Source organism: Euleptes europaea, chromosome 11, assembly GCF_029931775.1.
Source record: "Euleptes europaea isolate rEulEur1 chromosome 11, rEulEur1.hap1, whole genome shotgun sequence".
Classification (NCBI taxonomy): Eukaryota; Metazoa; Chordata; class Lepidosauria; order Squamata; family Sphaerodactylidae; genus Euleptes; species Euleptes europaea.
The window spans coordinates 8,568,227-8,586,903 of NC_079322.1; the positions used below are offsets into that span (position 1 = coordinate 8,568,227).

An 18,677-nucleotide genomic window follows, 5' to 3' on the forward strand; every position below is an offset into this window, starting at 1 on the left:
TATAGCACTTTCCACCACCACTTAAAGTGTTACCTACTAGGCCAACAAGTCTGGTCTCCCTCATCAAAAGTGTGTTAATTAGAATGAAACGATGGCTCTTTTCTGTCTCTTACTTAGTTTTCTTAAGTTACAAGGTTGCCTAGCACCAAACAGAGGCTGCATTGAATCAACCAATGCCTTGTTTTCTGCAGCACGTCCATCCATAAAAGAGCAGAGTACGTTTACTCCCTGTCCAAGAAGTGCTCAGTGATGGACGAAGATGATGAGGCCGTCCTCAACCTAATTGCCAAGTGCGAGCACGTCTTAAGTAAGCCTCCGGGAGTGACCGGCTCAACTAAAAGGGACCCTGAGGTTCAATTTCACATTTCAAACAGTACGTGGCTTTTGCATTTCCTGTTTGGGGTGTGTGTGTGGGGGGGATGTGGGGTGCTGCTGCTGTCATCACTATAGTTTTAAATCAGGATGGACAACTAGTCCTTAAGTGTTGACCTGGCTGTGGCATATACTGGGAGCTGAGGCTTTGTGTCCCAAGCAAACCTGTCCTCAGCGTGCATCATCATTGTGCCACCACAGTGACAAACTCAGAGTTTGTCAAAACGGCCTTCTGCCCTCCTGTGTTGTGCTAGGGTCAATTAAGGCTGCCAAAGGAATAGCTGTTCTTTGGGATCCTAACGTTGCCCTAGATCAGTGTTTGCCAACCTTTTTTCACTTGTGTACCCCTTAAGAACATAAGAAAGGCCCTGCTGGATCAGATCAAGGTCCATCAAGTTCAGCAGTCTGTTCACACAGTGGCCAACCAGGTGCCTCTAGGAAGCCACTAACAAGACGAGTGCAGCCCACTAACAAGTGCAGCCACTAACAAGCCACTAACAAGACGAGTGCAGCCTTGGCAGTCCATTTCCATAAATTGTACACATCATATTACCAAAATGTTTGTAATTAATATAGTTGCTGCTTTTTCAAATGCTTTCCCCCACCGCTATTCAATTTTTATCGCGTACTCCTAAATGTCCTGTTTCGTACCCCTGGGGATATGTGTACCCCAGGTTGGGACCCACTGCCCTAGTTGTTAGAGAAGTTTTAAAAGCAGTTAGTGAGGCACTGACCGCTTGGCTGGGACATTCCCTCCATTAGTATATGGAGTCAGTCAGGGGTTCCCAACCTTTTTAAGCCCACAGGCATCTTTGGAATACTGACAGAGGGCAGTGAACACAATCACAAAATTGCTGCCATGGTAGGTGGAGCCAGTCACAAAATAGATGCTACAGGAGGTCAAGCCAACCACACAATGTCAGGGCTTGAGGTTATATATAACCGTAATAGTAACTCATCAACATTTTGGACAGAAGCTCTGTTTAACAAGATGACTTTTAATCTACACAGCCAATCAGAAGCCCTGTTGGGCAAAAGCCCCACCTAGTCCTGCCCACTTTCTAAAAGCACTTTGTGGGCACCAGGAAAGGTGTTAGTGAGTGCCATGACACCCACAGGCACCACATTGAGGACCCCCACAGTAGAGTCTTCAGCATCTGGGATTCTGACACCAGGGGTTGCATGGGGGGAGAGGATGGGGCAGGCAGGCAGCTAGCTAAAGAGAGAACATACCCCAGGTTATCACATGGATGGATAAGGGCAGAGTAAATAAATGCTGAGCTTGGGACCAGACTGCCTTCCGTGGTCAGTCCTGTAGCCACAGAGAGACATGGAGAGGTCCAGGCAGCAGATTCAATGGAGGTTGGGGGCAGGCTAGTTATGCCCCCCTTTGAGCCTTTTAAAACAGTAGCATGGGGTGCTCAATGCAATAGGTAGGGGCTCTGGTGCTCCCTTGGCATTGGAGTATTGCTTGGCTTGCCTTACTCTTCTTCCTGTTCAATTGACTGCAGCCAGCCAATAGCAAGTGGGCTGTATGTGTGTGTGTGTTTGTGGGGGGGGGGGCTTTGCCAAGTAGCCTGGCCATGCTAGGGAGCTTGGGATCACACCCAGAGTTTCAGCTGGGAGGTGGGAAAGGAAAACCAGCTGGAATTACCTAACTATCTGGTACTAACTGGAAGATTTAACAGCAGCCCAACTGGGTTTACAAAGCAGCTGTGATCTGTTATGGATGTCTGATAGACTATCTGGGGTTTCTACAACAAACTCTGGGTTTAAGCAAAACCATGGTTTATTATGATGATGGAAATCAGCCAGGCATTGCATGTTTTTAAATGCTTCTGAGTGGACATAATTTCACCTAGAAAGCTGTCTGAGCCCTTATCCCTGACCTCCTAGTTCATACATATATAGAGGAGGAGTTTTTTTGGCATAGAGCCACCACCCCTTACCTGCCACCTGAATTGGTTCAGCCAAGGGTACCCACTTCACCCACTTGCGTCTGTAACTTGGTCCTTTTGTCTCATTAAAACCACTGTAACAGTGCCCTAAACTAGAGTTTACATTCTACCCCCCTCTCTCTCGTATATATTTCATTTACTGTACTGATTATAAGAGAGTAGTATAAGTATGTGTGTGTGTATAAATTTCAAAATATGCTGTCATAATGTGAGTTTTTTCTTCTCAAGAAGGTAGACACTTGCCTGATTCGCCAGTGTCACCAGTTGCTGTGAATCGGAAAAAAAGCGTCAATGTGGCATTTTTAGACTGTAAGACGCCAGAGTGGCCCAAGAGAGATCCAAGCTTGATGTTCCATGATGAAGCCGAAGCATGTGAAAAAGTCGCAGGACATGTTCATTTTACACCCTATCCAGGTAAAATGGCTGTTTGAAAATGTAGTCTGGGGCCACGCTTGATAGAGTCTTATGTGTGCTAGTAGCACTTCAAAAAGCAGCCACACATCCATCCTGAAAAATTGTGTCGAGATTACCTGAGTGGTGATATTCCTGCCCCACTACCATCTGCAGCCAGGGTTGTGGTGTGTGGCTGGGGAAGTGTAACAAACACATCATGATCTCAGGGCATGGGTAAGATCCCCTAGAGCAGGGTTCCCAATGTGGTGCTTGTGGGCACCGTGGTACCTGCCAGCACCTTTCCTGGCTGGAAAAGGTTGGGGCCCTCTGCCCTAAAGGTTCCAGAGAGAGATCAGAGAGCAACGTGACTCAGTGCTGCTTTCGGTGATGGCTGCGGCAGGTGGAGTGTGGGATCTCGCTTGGCCCTCAGTCTTGTTTGAGGTCACTCAGTAAATGGACTCATTTTAACTGGCAGTGAGCATAATGTCTGCTATTTCTTTGTGTTATTTGGAGGGGGGTCCTTTTTCCCAATGAAAGCCAAAGTTTCAGTCTTCAGAAATTTCTCCTCTTTGGCAGAGCATGTTGGGTAATGTTCATGTTCCTGCTGAGCAAAAAGCTTAAGTATGCTGTAAATTTAGGGTGTTGCGTGCCCCAAATATTTGGGATGGGTAGAATTGCTTAGAAAATGTTCTACTGAATTCCTTCCAGAAGTTCTCTGATCAGTTTTTGTGCTAATGGTGCCATCATGTGGATTCTCCTGATATGCCATTTGCTATTTATATCCTTTATTTAGCTGTAGTTCTATCTAGTTTCTCTCCGTAGAATCATAGAATCACAGAGTTGGGCCATACAGGCCATCTAGTCCAACCCCCTGTTCAATGCAGGATAAGCCTACAGCATCCCTGACAAGTGTTTGTTGAGCCACTGCTTGAACATTGCTTGTGCAGAAAACAGTTATCGGTACATTTTTTTCTTAGGACAGACTAGGAATAGTAAATTACTGACAGAGTTTCACATCAATATTGCAGTGTTATTGTGTAGTATCACCTTGCTTTTAATGTACTGTCTTCTAATCCCCTCTCAGCTCTGTTTATGGTATGCCTTTGCATTAGTTTTCTGTCTGCACTGATCCAAATTTCTGTAATCCTAGTCTAATTGCATTGTTACTGGATGTCTTATGCTGTCTGATTGAAATGGTTTTTTTAATGTTTTATGATCTGCCTTGGGTCTCAGTGAGATAGGTGGACTACAACTGAAGTAAATAAATCAATAACATGCCCATCACATCTTCTCCTGGTTATTTAGTGTCTTTTCCTTTGAACCAGCTAGGGGTTTGTAGGAAACTTTCTTGACTGTTTTTGTAATATGTGGCCTAGTGCACGTTGTGTGCAGATTTCTCAGATTAAACTTAAGTTTGCATCTAGCAGAAAGTTCTCATCTGGTTCTCCTTGGCCTCTCCTCCAGCCAACTGCTTATGGTATGCTATGGACAGAGTTCCTAAGACAAAAGTCATGGATTCTAAAGCCTCAGGCCTTCTTTCATTTTTCTGTTATATTTCCCTCTCCTCCACATTTCATTCTGCCTTTGCACTCTTGTGAGGGGCTGTGGCTTAATGGAAAAGCTTCTGCTTTGCCTGCAGGAAATCCCAGGTTGAATCTGCAGCATCTTCAGTTAAGAGGATCAGGTGGCAGGTGATGTGAGAGGCCTCTGCCTGAGACCCTGGAGAGCTGCTCCCAGTCTGGGTAGACAGTACTGACTTGGATGGGCCAATGTTCGGATTTGGTATAAGGCAGATTCGTGTGTTTATGTGTTCATTTCAGAACCGGCAAAATATTTTTCCTGGCAGTCCCCATCTTGAATGGGAGAGGATCTAGCTTGTGTGTTCCCGTGGTTTTCTCCCCCCCCCCCCCCCCCGGGTCCTTGCTGTCCCCAAAGTTGCCTGGCTGGGACTGGAGGGGAGAAGGATTGATGTCTGGCTTGAGCTTTCACTTCCTTCCTAAAACCTGCATGTATCGCCCCAGCCACAGTCCAACTTCTCTAATCTCTAAATTCGAGAGAGTTCCCATGGGCTAATTTGTCAAATGTTTGGCTATGGAAAAGTTTGCCAGGCTGCAGAAGTTTGTTCTAGACTGCGAATGGTCATTTCTTCTTGGGGGCTTCTCTGGCCTTGGAGATGGGAAGTGTGCTTCTAACATTTCTGTTCAGGATCTCCTGTAATTAATTCTAGGTTTTCCCACCTAGAAGGAAATCATTATGCCCCAGGAGTGATCTGTTCTCCTTCTATAACCCTACCAGGATTGAATGAAAACTGTGCTGCTTCTGAAAAGAAGAAACGTGATCATCGGAAGGGCCATAAACCTGAAGAGCACAGGCAAAATAACCAAGTAGGAGGCATTGAAGCAAAATACTACAGAGAACTGGGAAAATGGGCCTGTCTGATATTAGCCTGAATTTCACAGTGGATCAGTAGTAACAAATTTGTTATACTCGCAACACCCAAGCATTGGTTATTTGCACCATTCATTCACAGTCCATCACTAAAAACAGCTGCCTTTATCAGGGTACTGTCAATCTTTCCACCACAGTTCTCAAAGTGGCATTAATTGGTACTTCTTTGGTAATTAATTTCTTCCCCGGTCAGCATTGCACTTGCTGGGAATTTTTTGCATGACCGTCAGGGCCAAACTACACGTTACACTTTGCAACGAGTCGGGTCCAGGTTCCCATGACCTGGCTCACTTTCCCCAAAAAACATCAGAACAGCAGCTGTGGGGAACAGAAGGGCCACAGGACTGCAGCTCAGGACTGCAGCACTGGAGGAGGAGGAGCTCCTGCTTTACTCTCTACACTGTTTTCTCAAACTAGCCTGGGAGGGGATTGCGTGTGTGTGTGTAAAGTGCCATCAAGCTGTGGCGCTGATTGGAGGTGTTTGCCATCGCCTGCCTCCACATAGTGACCCTGGGATTCCTTGGTGGTCTTCCCTCCAAGTACTAACCAGGGTCGACCCTGCTTAGCATCTGAAATCTGATGAGAACAGGCTAGCCTGGACCATCCAGGTCGGAGGGTTTGTGTGGGGATTATTTGCCCCATTTTGCAGCTGAACGAACAGTATCCTGTAACATAATTGGACTCACTCCCTGACTCACAGAGAGTCACATTCACAATCGCCATCTAGCAAAAGTGCCACATGACTATTGTATGCCATGTACCACCCCAGATACATATAACAATGTAACATTATTAGATATAGAACTATAAACTTTTTAAAAATACCAGATCACTTCTGAATGGGTAGGGTTGTCTCTCCCCACCACTACAGAACTTCAGCCAGCCCTTGTGGATCTGGAGTGAAGGGAAGGCCTTTTTTCTCTTTCTTCCCACTCCCTCCTCAGCATGGGGAACAGCAGCTCAGGGGAGAGTGAGTTAGCCAAGGCTCCCACAGGAGTGGTGGTTGGTCTTGGAGAAAGGGTAGTAAAGTCACCACTGCCCCACTGTGGCCAGCTTGCCATTTTCCTGGGTGGCTCCCAGGGTAGTGTTGATTGTATTCTCCACAGCTGGCTTTCCTCTCGCCACCTGCCTGGGTGTTGGGATGACAGCGTGGAGTCTGCAGAGAAGGGGTGTGTGTGTTGGGAGTGGATGGGCTGACTTCCAGCTAGGGTTGCCAGGTCCCCCCAGCTTAACGGCAGGGTGTGTGAGGGGGAGGGATGCCAGATCCAGGTTGAGAAACCCCTGGACATTTGGGGGTGGACCCTGGGGAGGAGAGGGACCTCAGTGGGGTACCATGCCATAGTGTTCACCCTCCAAAGCATCTTCTTTCTCCAGGGGGACCGATCTCTGTAGTCTGGAGATGAGCTGTAATTCCAGGGGATTCCCCATGTCCCACCTGGAGGCTGGTATCCCTCCTTCCAACACCATGTGGTCTGCAGCTCAGGCAGGCTTACAAGCTCACCCATCTTCTGGTGTCTTTCAGAGTGGGCACCATCTGCCACCCCCAGGGCCCATAGGGCAGTGGCCTTGCTTTCTTTCCTGGAACTGGGGCCATGTGCCACTTTGGAGAACAGTGCCTAGAAGAGCCACAGGGGCCTCCCGAGCCTTGGAATCGGTGTCACTGCGGTTGCGTGTAGTTTGGCCCTTCCATGGAGAGTGACTTCCTGCAGGGCCCTTCTGGACCCTCCTCCTCCATAGATCTTTGTTCCTTTTTTAAAAAAAATCAACTCTATTAGTGCACGTCTCCCTCTTTGGCGATCTTTTCTCCTCAGATGTTTAAAATTTCAAGTCAATACATCAGATCCATGCCATATATACTGTGCACTGCTGAATTTCTGTTCTGCAAACGGTTCTGGCTTTCCTGTGATCCCATTGGAACACTTCAGAGCCCTCCAGGGGAAATAGTCAACTAAATAGTAGACACAAGCCTCTTGCCCCAGATTTAGGATCTCTTCGAATTCCACTCAGTCTTCAAAGGGTTTTTTCACAAGGGATAGACATCATCTAGATCAGGGGTGGGGAACCTCTCAAAACTCATCAATAAGCCCCCATACAGAGTTTTGAGAATTTGGAGTGGGGGAGAAATGTGCATCTGGAGAACGGCAAATCTAAGGCAAAACCTCCCGTGCATGAATGGCCAGAGACAGAAAAAGCCTTCCCGCTTTTTCCAAACACACACACATACGGCCCCCCGCCTCCTCCCCCCACAGCAGAGAAGTGGGGGGCGCGCGCAAAACAGCTCACGGGGCACCGGGAGACCCTTCCCTTCCCGCGGAGGCTCGGCGTCCTGCCCCACTGACAGCTGTCCCCTCCCAGCCTCTTTCTGTCTCCCTCCGTCCTTTTCTTTCCCTACTTTTCTTTCTTTTTCTCCCTTGCTCCATTTCTTTCTCTCTCTCTCTCCCTCCTTTCCCTCTTTCCGGTGGCTTCTCCAGCACCCTTGGGTGAAGGGGCGTGCAGTCCTATTCCACCTTTGAACTGCTCACAAGCCACCCTCCAAACACCTTTCCATTTGTCTTGATATGTAGAGAGAAAACAGTAAGGAACTAGGGTTGCCAATCTCCAGGTACTAGCTGGAGATCTGCTATTACAAGTGATCTCCAGCCAATAGAGATCACTTCCCCTGAATAAAATGGCCACTTTGGCAATTGGACTCTATGGCACTGAAGTCTCTCCCCAAACCCCGTCCTCCTCAGGCGCCACCCAAAAAACCTCCCACTCATGGCGAAGAGGAACTTGGCAACCCTAACCTCCCCCCACCCCCCTGCGGGGAGATCAATGTCCGGTATGGCCCCCGATTGATGTTATAAATATGCAAATGGCCCTTGGCAGGAAAAAGGTTCCCCACCCCTGATCTAGATCTATACCCAAAATAACTTCTTACGGTATTATTTGTCGGGTTTTTAGCACCCAAAAGTGGCGGTGTGCTTACTGCCTGGAAGAGAAACTTAATGTGTTTCCTTGTTTAAGGACATGCCTCAAGCAGCATCCCACTTACAGAATACGCTGCCGGGCGAGGGAGCATCGTTAGAACATCTTCTGGACCTGGTTGACAAATACTGGAACGGTTGCCGATCACTTCACTGTAATGAGGAATTTCTTAGTAAGTGAGGACGTGTGTTGCGACCGGGCCTGTCTTCCTGAGAGATTTGCCTTTCCTCCCCAGCTGGGCGCCATGACAGTGGCAATGGTTCTTTAGGCCAGGGAGGGCTCAGTTTCTCCCCTTACCCTGGCTAATAGAACAAGGGATCACCATTTCCAGTGGGAATAGGAACATAAGAAGAGCTCTGCTGGATGAGACCAGCGAGAGTCCATCTAGTCCAGCATCTTGTCTCACACAGTGGCCAGCCGCTTCCTCTGGAGGGCGTGGAGGCCGATGCTGCCTCCTGGCACTGGGATTCAGAGGTTGACTGCCTTTGAATGTGGAGGTTCCCTTTAGTTAGCATGGCTAGTAGCTGCTGATAGACTTGTCCTCCATAATGAGAGGCAAGCTTCCCTAGTGGTGCTTTCAAGTGAGAAGCGGCAGCCTGTCTGGTACTTTGGCCCAGCTGGCGACCTTTCTGGAGGGAAGCTTCTTGGCCAGCACAAGCTCTGGAAAGCCACCTGGGAGAAGCCCCCGTGTCATTTCACCGAGAGACCTTCCACGTCCCAGTGAGATGGTCGCCGGGGAAGGAGCCATCTGGGAATGGGAGTCATCTCAAAGACATTTGCATCATTGCTGAGGCACTGGAGCAGTCTCCAGACCTCACTTCCTGGGGGGAGGGGCATCAGACTATTCGGATATTTGGTGACTGTAGCACAATTTGCCCAGTCATAGAAGCGTGATATTGAGTGCAGTAAATAAATCTCCCAAGAAGTATATTGCAAAAAGTAAAATGTTACATTTATTCAAATAGATTCTGTTCACATTCGGGTTGCAGTCGAAAGGATGAAAGAGAAACCTAATCTAAAAAGTACTTTCCCCTGTCACAAGTGGCCAGCTAGTCCAGCATCACGTATGTGGCTCTGCTTCTACAGGAGAGACCTGTAGATACGTGTGACTCCATGCAAAGCTGTGAGGAGAGCGAGGTTAAGACAGGCAGCTCCCAGGTTAAGACAAAGAGAGGGACATTCCATTCAAAGAGATAATGCTAAACACACTTAGAGTGATGAAGCGCCCCCCAGTGTACAGGAATGCTGAGTCGCTCACTCCAACACAGACCTGGATGAAGCTTCTTGCCAGTATCTTCTGCCAGGGATCTGGCAAGGGATAATCCTGGCAAGAAAGTCGTGTCTGATCTTCCTGAATTAAAAAATTAAAAACTGTGGCTTTAAATTGGAACTCCAGACCTCGAACTACTGCTGGAGTCTGTCTGCAGTGATCTGGTGCCACGCAAGATCAACCGGACAGGAGATGAATTCCCCACCAGCAACCTTTTTATATTAAAGGATCCGTATGTATATCATCAGTCTGAGGTGGTTTTTTTTCCATCCTTACCATGGGGCAGCTGTTGATCTGTTTTTCTCCCTGAGATAAAGCCACGGATGCCAGATGCAAGGGCAATTTGGGGCCAGATTCTTGGTTTTTGTGGTCTTACTGAACACAGACTTAGATGTGTCTCCTTTTTCATTTGCAGCTCAGGCAGGCATGGTTTTATCTGCCATCCAGAAAGGTGAAGACGACCGGCCACCTTCCCATTTTGAGGACCAAGCGCTTCCAAACCTCCTCTTAGAGGACAAGCTTTTGCCGGAGCTTCTGTTTGAGCGAGAGGAACAGCACAGCATCCAAATCAAAAGCCTGAAGGCAGAACTGAGCAGCAAGAAGAAAGATCTGGTGAGCCGAACCCCATCTTTTCTTTCAAGCACAGCAGTAGATAGGAAGATCCATCTGGCAGCATGGACCTCCCATAATCAGGGGTGAAATCTGGTTGTCCAGGATAGTTGCTCCATTTTCTAGGGTGGGTCTACTACTGGGTCCCCAACCTTTTTGAGCCAGCAGGTACCTTTGGAATCCTAACATAGCATGGCAGATGCAGCCACAAAATGTCTGCTGCAGGAGGCAGAGCCAGCCACAAAATGGCTGCCGCAGCTTATCTTTGCTCAGTCAGTGAAGAACCTGGTGTTGTGGTGGGAACTGCTGCCAAAGCAATTCTTTTAAAAATGTGTACAGCTGATCAAATGGCTGGTCAGAAGCCTTGCTGGGCAAAAGCCCCGCCACTTTCTAAAAACCCTTGGCGGGCTCCAGAAAAGGTGTTGGCAGGTGTCCTAGCACCCACCGGCACCAGCTTGGGGACCCCTGGTCTAGTAATTCTCCTTTTCTTGAGCAGAGGCCAGTTTGAGTGAAAGTCTCTTGCACCTTACAGGTGATACAGGTGACTCCCAAGGAAAAGTGTTCCAGAGTAGAGGGTGATTCTCTAAGACAGCCTGTCTGTCTTGGAGCTGCTGGAAAGGGTAACTGCCTCGCCTCCCCTTCCCACTGCAGTCCCAAATGCCCCCTGAAATTCTCCTTCTGGGGGACCTCCAGGAACAGAATGGGGGGGGGAGGGAGTCATAGGTCTGCAGGCAGAGGGAGGAGTCAGTTAAAATGGCTCCCTGTTCTGTCTACAGGACTCCTCCCTGGAATCCAACCCTCTGTGTGCCCTTCTGAATCTGATTTGGGGCCCAGGGGGTGCAATTCAGAAAACATTCCTGCTCAGTCGATTTGGAGGCAGGGCTGGGCATGCTCTAGTTTCAGAAGAACAACTGGAATTCTGCCCCAAGCGGATTGAAAATTCCCTGCACAGAAAAAGTGGGATTCTGTACCATGAAATTGTGCAGGTTTATATCATTTGTCTTTACTTGCAAGGTGTTTTTCTCCATAATATTGTGCATTGTCCCTCTGCTGACAGTCTTGGGGGTGGGGGATGACAAGGAGCTCTAAAGTTCCATTGCGAGCCCCCTGAAAGTCTGTGGAACGATCCCTTCTGGTTTCTGAGACTTAAAACAAGCAGGACCATTATAAGGCCTAGACTAGGAGTCCCCAACGTGGTGCCCATGGGCGTCATGTTGCCTGCCTACACCTTTCCTGGTCAAATGTTTTTAGAAAGTGAGAGGAACGAGGTGGGGCTTTTGCCCAGCAAGGCTTCTGATTGCCCAATGGAGATTTGGTCAGCTGTGCAGATTTTTAAAAACGTTGCTTTGGCAGCAGCTGCCGCCATAGCACAAGGATCTTTATTGTGCGACTAAAGGTAAGCTGCTTCCATTCTATGACAGCCATTTTGTGGTTGTGCCCACCATGCTGTGTTAGAATTCCAAAAGTGCCCACAGGATCAAAAAGGCTGAGGACTCCAGGCCGAGACAGCTGCTTGTTAAAATGAAAATGGAGAGTCTCGGGAAGCTGAAATCTGTAGCCAGTACCCTGCCCTATCCTTGCATGGAACTGCTGCATGTATAGTCCCAACTCTAACCATACAGCAGGGGTCCGGGGCGAATTTCTCCAGATTTGTTTGCATACTGTAGCTCATGGAAGTGCCTCAGCTGCACAGCAGCCAGCGCAGAAGCAGAAGAGAGATGAAGGCCCTGTCCAGAGAAATCTTCTAGCTCTGTGCGTCTGGCTGCTGCCTTCTGCTGCTTCTGCAGGATCCCCAGAGCCTCTTCTGCTCGCTGCCACCTGTGACCAAGGCTCAGGAGCTGCAGCCGGATCCTGCTGGGGAATTTTAGAGCTCCTCCTCCCGGGACACTGGCAGCCGGAGGACTGACAGCTGCTTGCTCAGCTTTCCTTGGTGGCAGCTCTTTGGTGGGAAGGTGAAGAGTTCTCTGCTCCACTCCCTGGTGTACAGGCCCACTCCCACCAGTCCCCTGCTAAGGTTGGGTCACGCAGGCACAAAATGTTCGTTCTTCGCTTCCGGCTAGTTCTGTGCTCAGCAGCTGGCCGGCCCAGGACCAGGTGTTATTTTGGCAAGCCTCCCAAGGAGTGGCCCTAATTCTTTCTCTTCCCGCTTCTGCATTGGTCTGTCTCCCCCGGGCCCAGCTATCTCTTCCCTTCTGCCCCTTTACCGGAGAGCTTGTCTCTCTCCTGCCTCCTTCAAGCCTGTCCCTTGTAGGATTCCATGGGGGGCTCAGCCAGGATGCAGCTGGGCTGCTCCCTCCCCCAAGCTGAGGAGCCAGTGCTCAGAGCCTTCTATGCCTGATTCTGGGCACCGTAGCCTCAGAGTGGGGCTCACAGGATCAGGCCACAGAAGGACTACCATTTGGAGCTGAGGAGTGGACCTTCTTCGACTCACCTCCATTAATCTTTGATGCCCTGCTGTGTACACACTCCCTTCTCTGTCCCTCTCTCCCCATTAGGATATCTTGAAGGAGCATTTGCATCAGGTATTGGAAGAAAATGAAATACTAAAAGCGTGTCAGGCTGAAGTGACCAAAAATGCCCAGAGTGCGGATGCTGCTAATGCGCAGCGGTTACAGATCACCAGTGAGTTTGGAGCATCCTCGGCTAGCCCATGGCTTGGGGGTACAGACTGGGCCCTCTTTACTAATAAAAATAATAATACTCCATTGGTAATGGAGAGGTCCCTCTTTTTGTCACATGACACTGGTAGCATTCAGTTAGAGAGGTCCCTGAGTTGGAGAGGTCCCTCTTTCTGTCACGTGACTCTGGTGGCGTTCAGTAGAAGGGTCCTTTCAGTAACCTGACTCCGGCGGCGTTCAGTTGGAGGGGTCCTTTCAGTCACCTGACTCTGGCAGTGTTCAGTTGGAGAGGTTCCTCTTTCTGTCACGTGACTCTGGTAGCGTTCAGTTGGAGGGGTCCTTTCAGTTACATGACAGGCAGCGTTCAGTTGGAGAGGTCCCCCTTTCTGTCACGTGACTCTGGTGGCGTTCAGTAGGAGGGGTCCTTTCAGTTACATGACGCTGGCAGCGTTCAGTTGGAGAGGTCCCTCTTTCTGTCACGTGACCCTGGCGGCGTTCAGTTGGAGAGGTCCCTCTTTCTGTCATGTGACTCTGGCGGCGTTCAGTTGGAGGGGTCCTTTCAGTCACATGACTCTGGTAGCGTTCAGTTAGAGAGGTCCCCCTTTCTGTCACGTGACTCTTGTGGCGTTCAGTAGGAGGGGTCCTTTCAGTCACCTGACTCTGGCAGCGTTCAGTTGGAGAGGTCCCTCTTTCTGTCATGTGACTCTGGCGGCGTTCAGTTGGAGGGGTCCTTTCAGTTACATGACGCTGGCAGCGTTCAGTTGGAGAGGTCCCTCTTTCTGTCACGTGACCCTGGTGGCGTTCAGTTGGAGAGGTCCCTCTTTCAGTCATGTGACTCTGGCGGCGTTCAGTTGGAGGGGTCCTTTCAGTCACATGACTCTGGTAGCGTTCAGTTAGAGAGGTCCCCCTTTCTGTCACGTGACTCTTGTGGCGTTCAGTAGGAGGGGTCCTTTCAGTCACCTGACTCTGGCAGCGTTCAGTTGGAGAGGTCCCTCTTTCTGTCACGTGACTCTGGTGGCGTTCAGTTGGAGGGGTCCTTTCAGTTACATGACGCTGGCAGCGTTCAGTTGGAGAGGTCCCTCTTTCTGTCATGTGACTCTGGCGGCGTTCAGTTGGAGGGGTCCTTTCAGTCACATGACTCTGGTAGCGTTCAGTTAGAGAGGTTCCTCTTTCTGTCACGTGACTCTGGTAGCGTTCAGTTGGAGGGGTCCTTTCAGTTACATGACAGGCAGCGTTCAGTTGGAGCGGTCCCCCTTTCTGTCATGTGACTCTGGTGGTGTTCAGTAGGAGGGGTCCTTTCAGTCACCTGACTCTGGCAGCGTTCAGTTGGAAGGTCCCTCTTTCTGTCACGTGACTCTGGTAGTGTTCAGTTGGAGAGGTCCCTCTTTCAGTCATGTGACTCTGGCGGCGTTCAGTTGGAGGGGTCCTTTCAGTCACATGACTCTGGTAGCGTTCAGTTAGAGAGGTTCCTCTTTCTGTCACGTGACTGGTGGCGTTCAGTTAGAGAGGTCCCTCTTTCTGTCACGTGACTCTGGTAGCGTTCAGTTGGAGGGGTCCTTTCAGTCACATGACTCTGGTAGCGTTCAGTTAGAGAGGTTCCTCTTTCTGTCACGTGACTCTGGTAGCGTTCAGTTGGAGGGGTCCTTTCAGTTACATGACAGGCAGCGTTCAGTTGGAGAGGTCCCTCTTTCTGTCATGTGACTCTGGTGGTGTTCAGTAGGAGGGGTCCTTTCAGTCACCTGACTCTGGCAGCGTTCAGTTGGAAGGTCCCTCTTTCTGTCACGTGACTCTAGTAGCGTTCAGTTGGAGAGGTCCCTCTTTCAGTCATGTGACTCTGGCGGCGTTCAGTTGGAGGGGTCCTTTCAGTCACATGACTCTGGTAGCGTTCAGTTAGAGAGGTTCCTCTTTCTGTCACGTGACTGGTGGCGTTCAGTTAGAGAGGTCCCTCTTTCTGTCACGTGACTCTGGTAGCGTTCAGTTGGAGGGGTCCTTTCAGTCACATGACTCTGGCAGCGTTCAGTTGGAGAGGTCCCTCTTTCTGTCACCTGACTCTGGTGGCGTTCAGTTGGAAAGGTCCCTCTTTCTGTCATGTGACTCTGGTGGTGTTCAGTTGGAAAGGTCCCTCTTTCTGTCATGTGACTCATGGCGTTCAGTTGGAGGGATCCTTTCAGTCACGTGACTCTGGCAGCGTTCAGTTGGAGGGGTCCTTTCTGTCACGTGACTGGCAGTGTTCAGTTGGAGGGGTCCTTCAGTCACATGACTGGTAGCGTTCAGTTAGAGAGGTTCCTCTTTCTGTCATGTGACTGGTGGCGTTCAATAGGAGGGGTCCTTTCAGTCACCTTACTCTGGCAGCGTTCAGTTGGAGAGGTCCCTCTTTCTGTCACGTGACTCTGGCAGCGTTCAGTTGGGGGTCCTTTCAGTTACATGATTCTGGCAGCGTTCAGTTGGAGAGGTCCCTCTTTCTGTCATGTGACTCTGGCGGCATTCAGTTGGAGGGGTCCTTTCAGTCACATGACTCTTGTAGCGTTCAGTTAGAGAGGTTCCTCTTTCTGTCACGTGACTCTGGTGGCGTTCAGTAGAAGGGTCCTTTCAGTCATCTGACTGGCAGTGTTCAGTTGGAGAGGTTCCTCTTTCTGTCACGTGACTCTGGTAGCGTTCAGTTGGAGGTGTCCTTTCAGTTACATGACAGGCAGCATTCAGTTGGAGAGGTCCCTCTTTCAGTCATGTGACTCTGGTAGCGTTCAGTTGGAGGTGTCCTTTCAGTTACATGACAGGCAGCATTCAGTTGGAGAGGTTCCTCTTTCTGTCACGTGACTCTGGTAGCGTTCAGTTGGAGGTGTCCTTTCAGTTACATGACAGGCAGCATTCAGTTGGAGAGGTCCCTCTTTCAGTCATGTGACTCTGGTAGCGTTCAGTTAGAGAGGTTCCTCTTTCTGTCACGTGACGCGTTCAGTTAGAGAGGTTCCTCTTTCTGTCACGTGACTCTGGCAGCGTTCAGTTGGCGATGTCACTCTTTCAGTCACGTGACTGGCAGCGTTCAGTTGGAGGGGTCCTTTCAGTTACATGACTCTGGCAGCGTTCAGTTGGAGAGGTCCCTCTTTCTGTCACCTGACTCTGATGGCGTTCAGTTGGAGGGGTCCCTCTTTCAGTCACGTGACTCTGGCAGCGTTCAGTTGGAGAGGTCCCTCTTTCTGTCACCTGACTCTGGTGGCGTTCAGTTGGAGGAGTCCCTCTTTCTGTCACGTGACTCTGGCAGCATTCAATTGGAGAGGTCCCTCTTTCTGTCACGTGACTCTGTTAGCGTTCAGTTGGAGGGGTCTTTTCAGTCACGTGACTGGCAGCGTTCTGTTGGAGGGATCCTTGCTGTCACATGACTTTGGCAGCATTCAGTTGGAGAGGTCCCTCTTTCTGTCACGTGACTCTGGCGGCGTTCAGTTGGAGATGTCACTCTTTCAGTCACGTGACTGGCAGCGTTCAGTTGGAGAGGTCCTTTCTGTCACATTACTCTGGCAGCGTTCAGTTGGAGGGGTCCTTTCAGTCACGTGACTCTGGCAGCATTCAGTTGGGGGTCCTTTCAGTTACATGATTCTGGCAGCGTTCAGTTGGAGAGGTCCCTCTTTCTGTCACGTGACTCTGGTGGTGTTCAGTTGGAAAGGTCCCTCTTTCTGTCATGTGACTCTGGTGGTGTTCAGTTGGAAAGGTCCCTCTTTCTGTCACGTGACTCTGGTGGCGTTCAGTTGGAGAGGTCCCTCTGTCTCACGTGACTCTGATAGTGTTCAGTTGGAGGGGTCCTTTCAGTCACCTGACTCTGGCAGCGTTCAGTTGGAGAGGTCCCTCTTTCTGTCACGTGACTCTGTTAGCGTTCAGTTGGAGGGGTCTTTTCAGTCACCTGACTCTGGAAGCGTTCAGTTGGAGAGGTCCCTCTTTCTGTCACGTGACTCTGGTAGCGTTCAGTTGGAGGGGTCTTTTCAGTCACGTGACTGGCAGCATTCTGTTGGAGGGATCCTTGCTGTCACATGACTCTGGCAGCATTCAGTTGGAGAGGTCCCTCTTTCTGTCACGTGACTCTGGTGGCGTTCAGTTGGCGATGTCACTCTTTCAGTCACGTGACTGGCAGCGTTCAGTTGGAGGGGTCCTTTCAGTCACATGACTCTGGTAGCGTTCAGTTAGAGTGGTTCCTCTTTCTGTTATGTGACTCTGGTGGCGTTCAGTTGGAGGGGTCTTTTCAGTCACGTGACTCTGGCGGCGTTCAGTTGACTTGGCCTGCAGAAGAGGACTGGGAGTGCGAAGGCGTGCATGGGGGTGGGGGAATCTGTGTGCCTCTCTTGTTCATGACGTTGGCTGTTTCGTAGCCTCAGGCTAGCCTCTCTCTCTTTCTCTCTCTCAGAGCTTCAGAACCAAAACCAATTGTTAACCAAGGAGAACGCCAGTTTGAAGCAGCGTCTCCAGCACTTTGACAAGTTGCAGGAGCTCACCCAGATGCTCCAGGAAAGCCACAAGTAGGTGTCATATTGAGTTTCAGGAGAATGAGCATCCAAGGAACATGGGAGTGTTTCCTGTTCTGTAGAACTTGCCATGAGCAGTCCAGCAAATTTTGTTTGGGTCTTTTAGTTCCTATCACCCAAAAAGGGAAATTTATAGAAACTGCTTGACACTGGGGAAGGGGGAATCCTGGGTAGTGCTGTCAAGTTAATGCATTCATTCCCATGATTTGCTGACCTTGGCAAATGTTCTCCTGTAGCTTCCCAAAATTTCAAGCAACCTTTGGGAAAGCACTGGAATGCTTCTGCCTGGCAAGAGTTAGCCGGTCCTGCCTTCCACTCCCACCTCCATAGGGCAGTTTCCCTTTGGGGTATAATGTATAATCTCTGCGATCACGTGAGTATAGTTCGTGAACAAGGAGATCACTTGGAAGGACACTTGGAGGGGCAGTGATCTTGTGCGAGGCAGCCTCCAAAACCCTGCAAGAATCAACTCTCTGTATGACGTAGCAGTTGAGAGCCTCCAGTTTCAGCAAAGCTGTATGTCCAGAATACTGGCTATGGGCCCCAATGGATCCATCTCTGTGGTGGGTGCATGTCAGCAGCCTGCCTGCCAGCCGTTACTCTGGACTGGAGGCAGCATGTGTGTCAAGGATGAGGAAGAGGGGTTCCAGCGTATCCTGAGGTGATCAGTCCATGCTCTGTCTGTACTTAACACTGGGAAAGGTTCATGCCCTTCATTTCCGATTGCATTTAAATATATATTTATATTTAGATGTATGACATTTTTTGGCAGGACGTTGATTTCTACCAATGAGTGCCTTTTAAGAGAACTGGAGGAGGCCCGTTCGCGTCATGAGGTTGAAGTGGAGGAGCTACACTGGAGCTATAATCAGTTAAAGATGACAATGAAGCAACTTCCTTCTGCCAAGGCAGACAGCAGCAAGAGTTAAGAATCAAAATTTCACTGGGGTTGATTTCCAGAAGGGCCAAGTAACCCTCGGGGTCATCTTCCAGCATGAGCAAGCCAATCTTTAATATGGTGGTTGTTTGTTCCTGTCTTGCACTGTACAGTACTTTAACTTGGGTTTTAATATTCACCATAGAGGGACGAATGTGTGTGTGTAATGCAGATTCAAACAATAGCAATTTTTAAAGAGAGCCGGGCCTAGTTAATTTTGTGCCTAGTGTGACTTTCCCCACTCACTTTCTCAGATCCAGGCCAGGCTGGTCATTGAGCCAACTTACGGTCCAAAGCTTTAGCTCTGATACTTGATAATGCTTTCAGATATGCTTCAGTTTTGAGCAGGCGCGCACAAGTTACAAAAATTTAGCACTACATCTGGCTTACCAGGACAAAACCTATTTGCACCATTTTCAGTATTTGGAAGAAACTCTTGATTTCTCCTGGGAGTATCAGGCAAGCGACACCCACTGACCTAGAACTTCTTGGTTGTGCATTTTGTGTGTGAGGAAAATCAAGCAGTGTTAGGGGAAGGGCCTCTTTAATGTGAGAATGCTTAGTGGATCAGGTCAACCCTTTCTGAATGCATTCCAGTGT

The 18,677-nt window shown here is 49.5% G+C and overlaps 1 protein-coding gene across 1 annotated transcript in view; it reads left to right on the top strand.

The window, feature by feature from the left end:
• Positions 1-18,069, top strand: part of CEP72 (centrosomal protein 72) — a 38,110-nt gene extending 20,041 nt beyond the window's left edge. Inside the window, exons 5-11 of the mRNA XM_056857860.1 lie at positions 192-373; positions 2,544-2,639; positions 8,194-8,310; positions 9,824-10,020; positions 12,513-12,639; positions 17,023-17,134; positions 17,913-18,069. Of these exons, the coding sequence (XP_056713838.1) occupies positions 192-373; positions 2,544-2,639; positions 8,194-8,310; positions 9,824-10,020; positions 12,513-12,639; positions 17,023-17,134; positions 17,913-18,069 (988 nt within the window). The remainder of the gene's footprint in view (positions 1-191; positions 374-2,543; positions 2,640-8,193; positions 8,311-9,823; positions 10,021-12,512; positions 12,640-17,022; positions 17,135-17,912) is intronic.
• Positions 18,070-18,677: the final 608 nt, after the last annotated feature.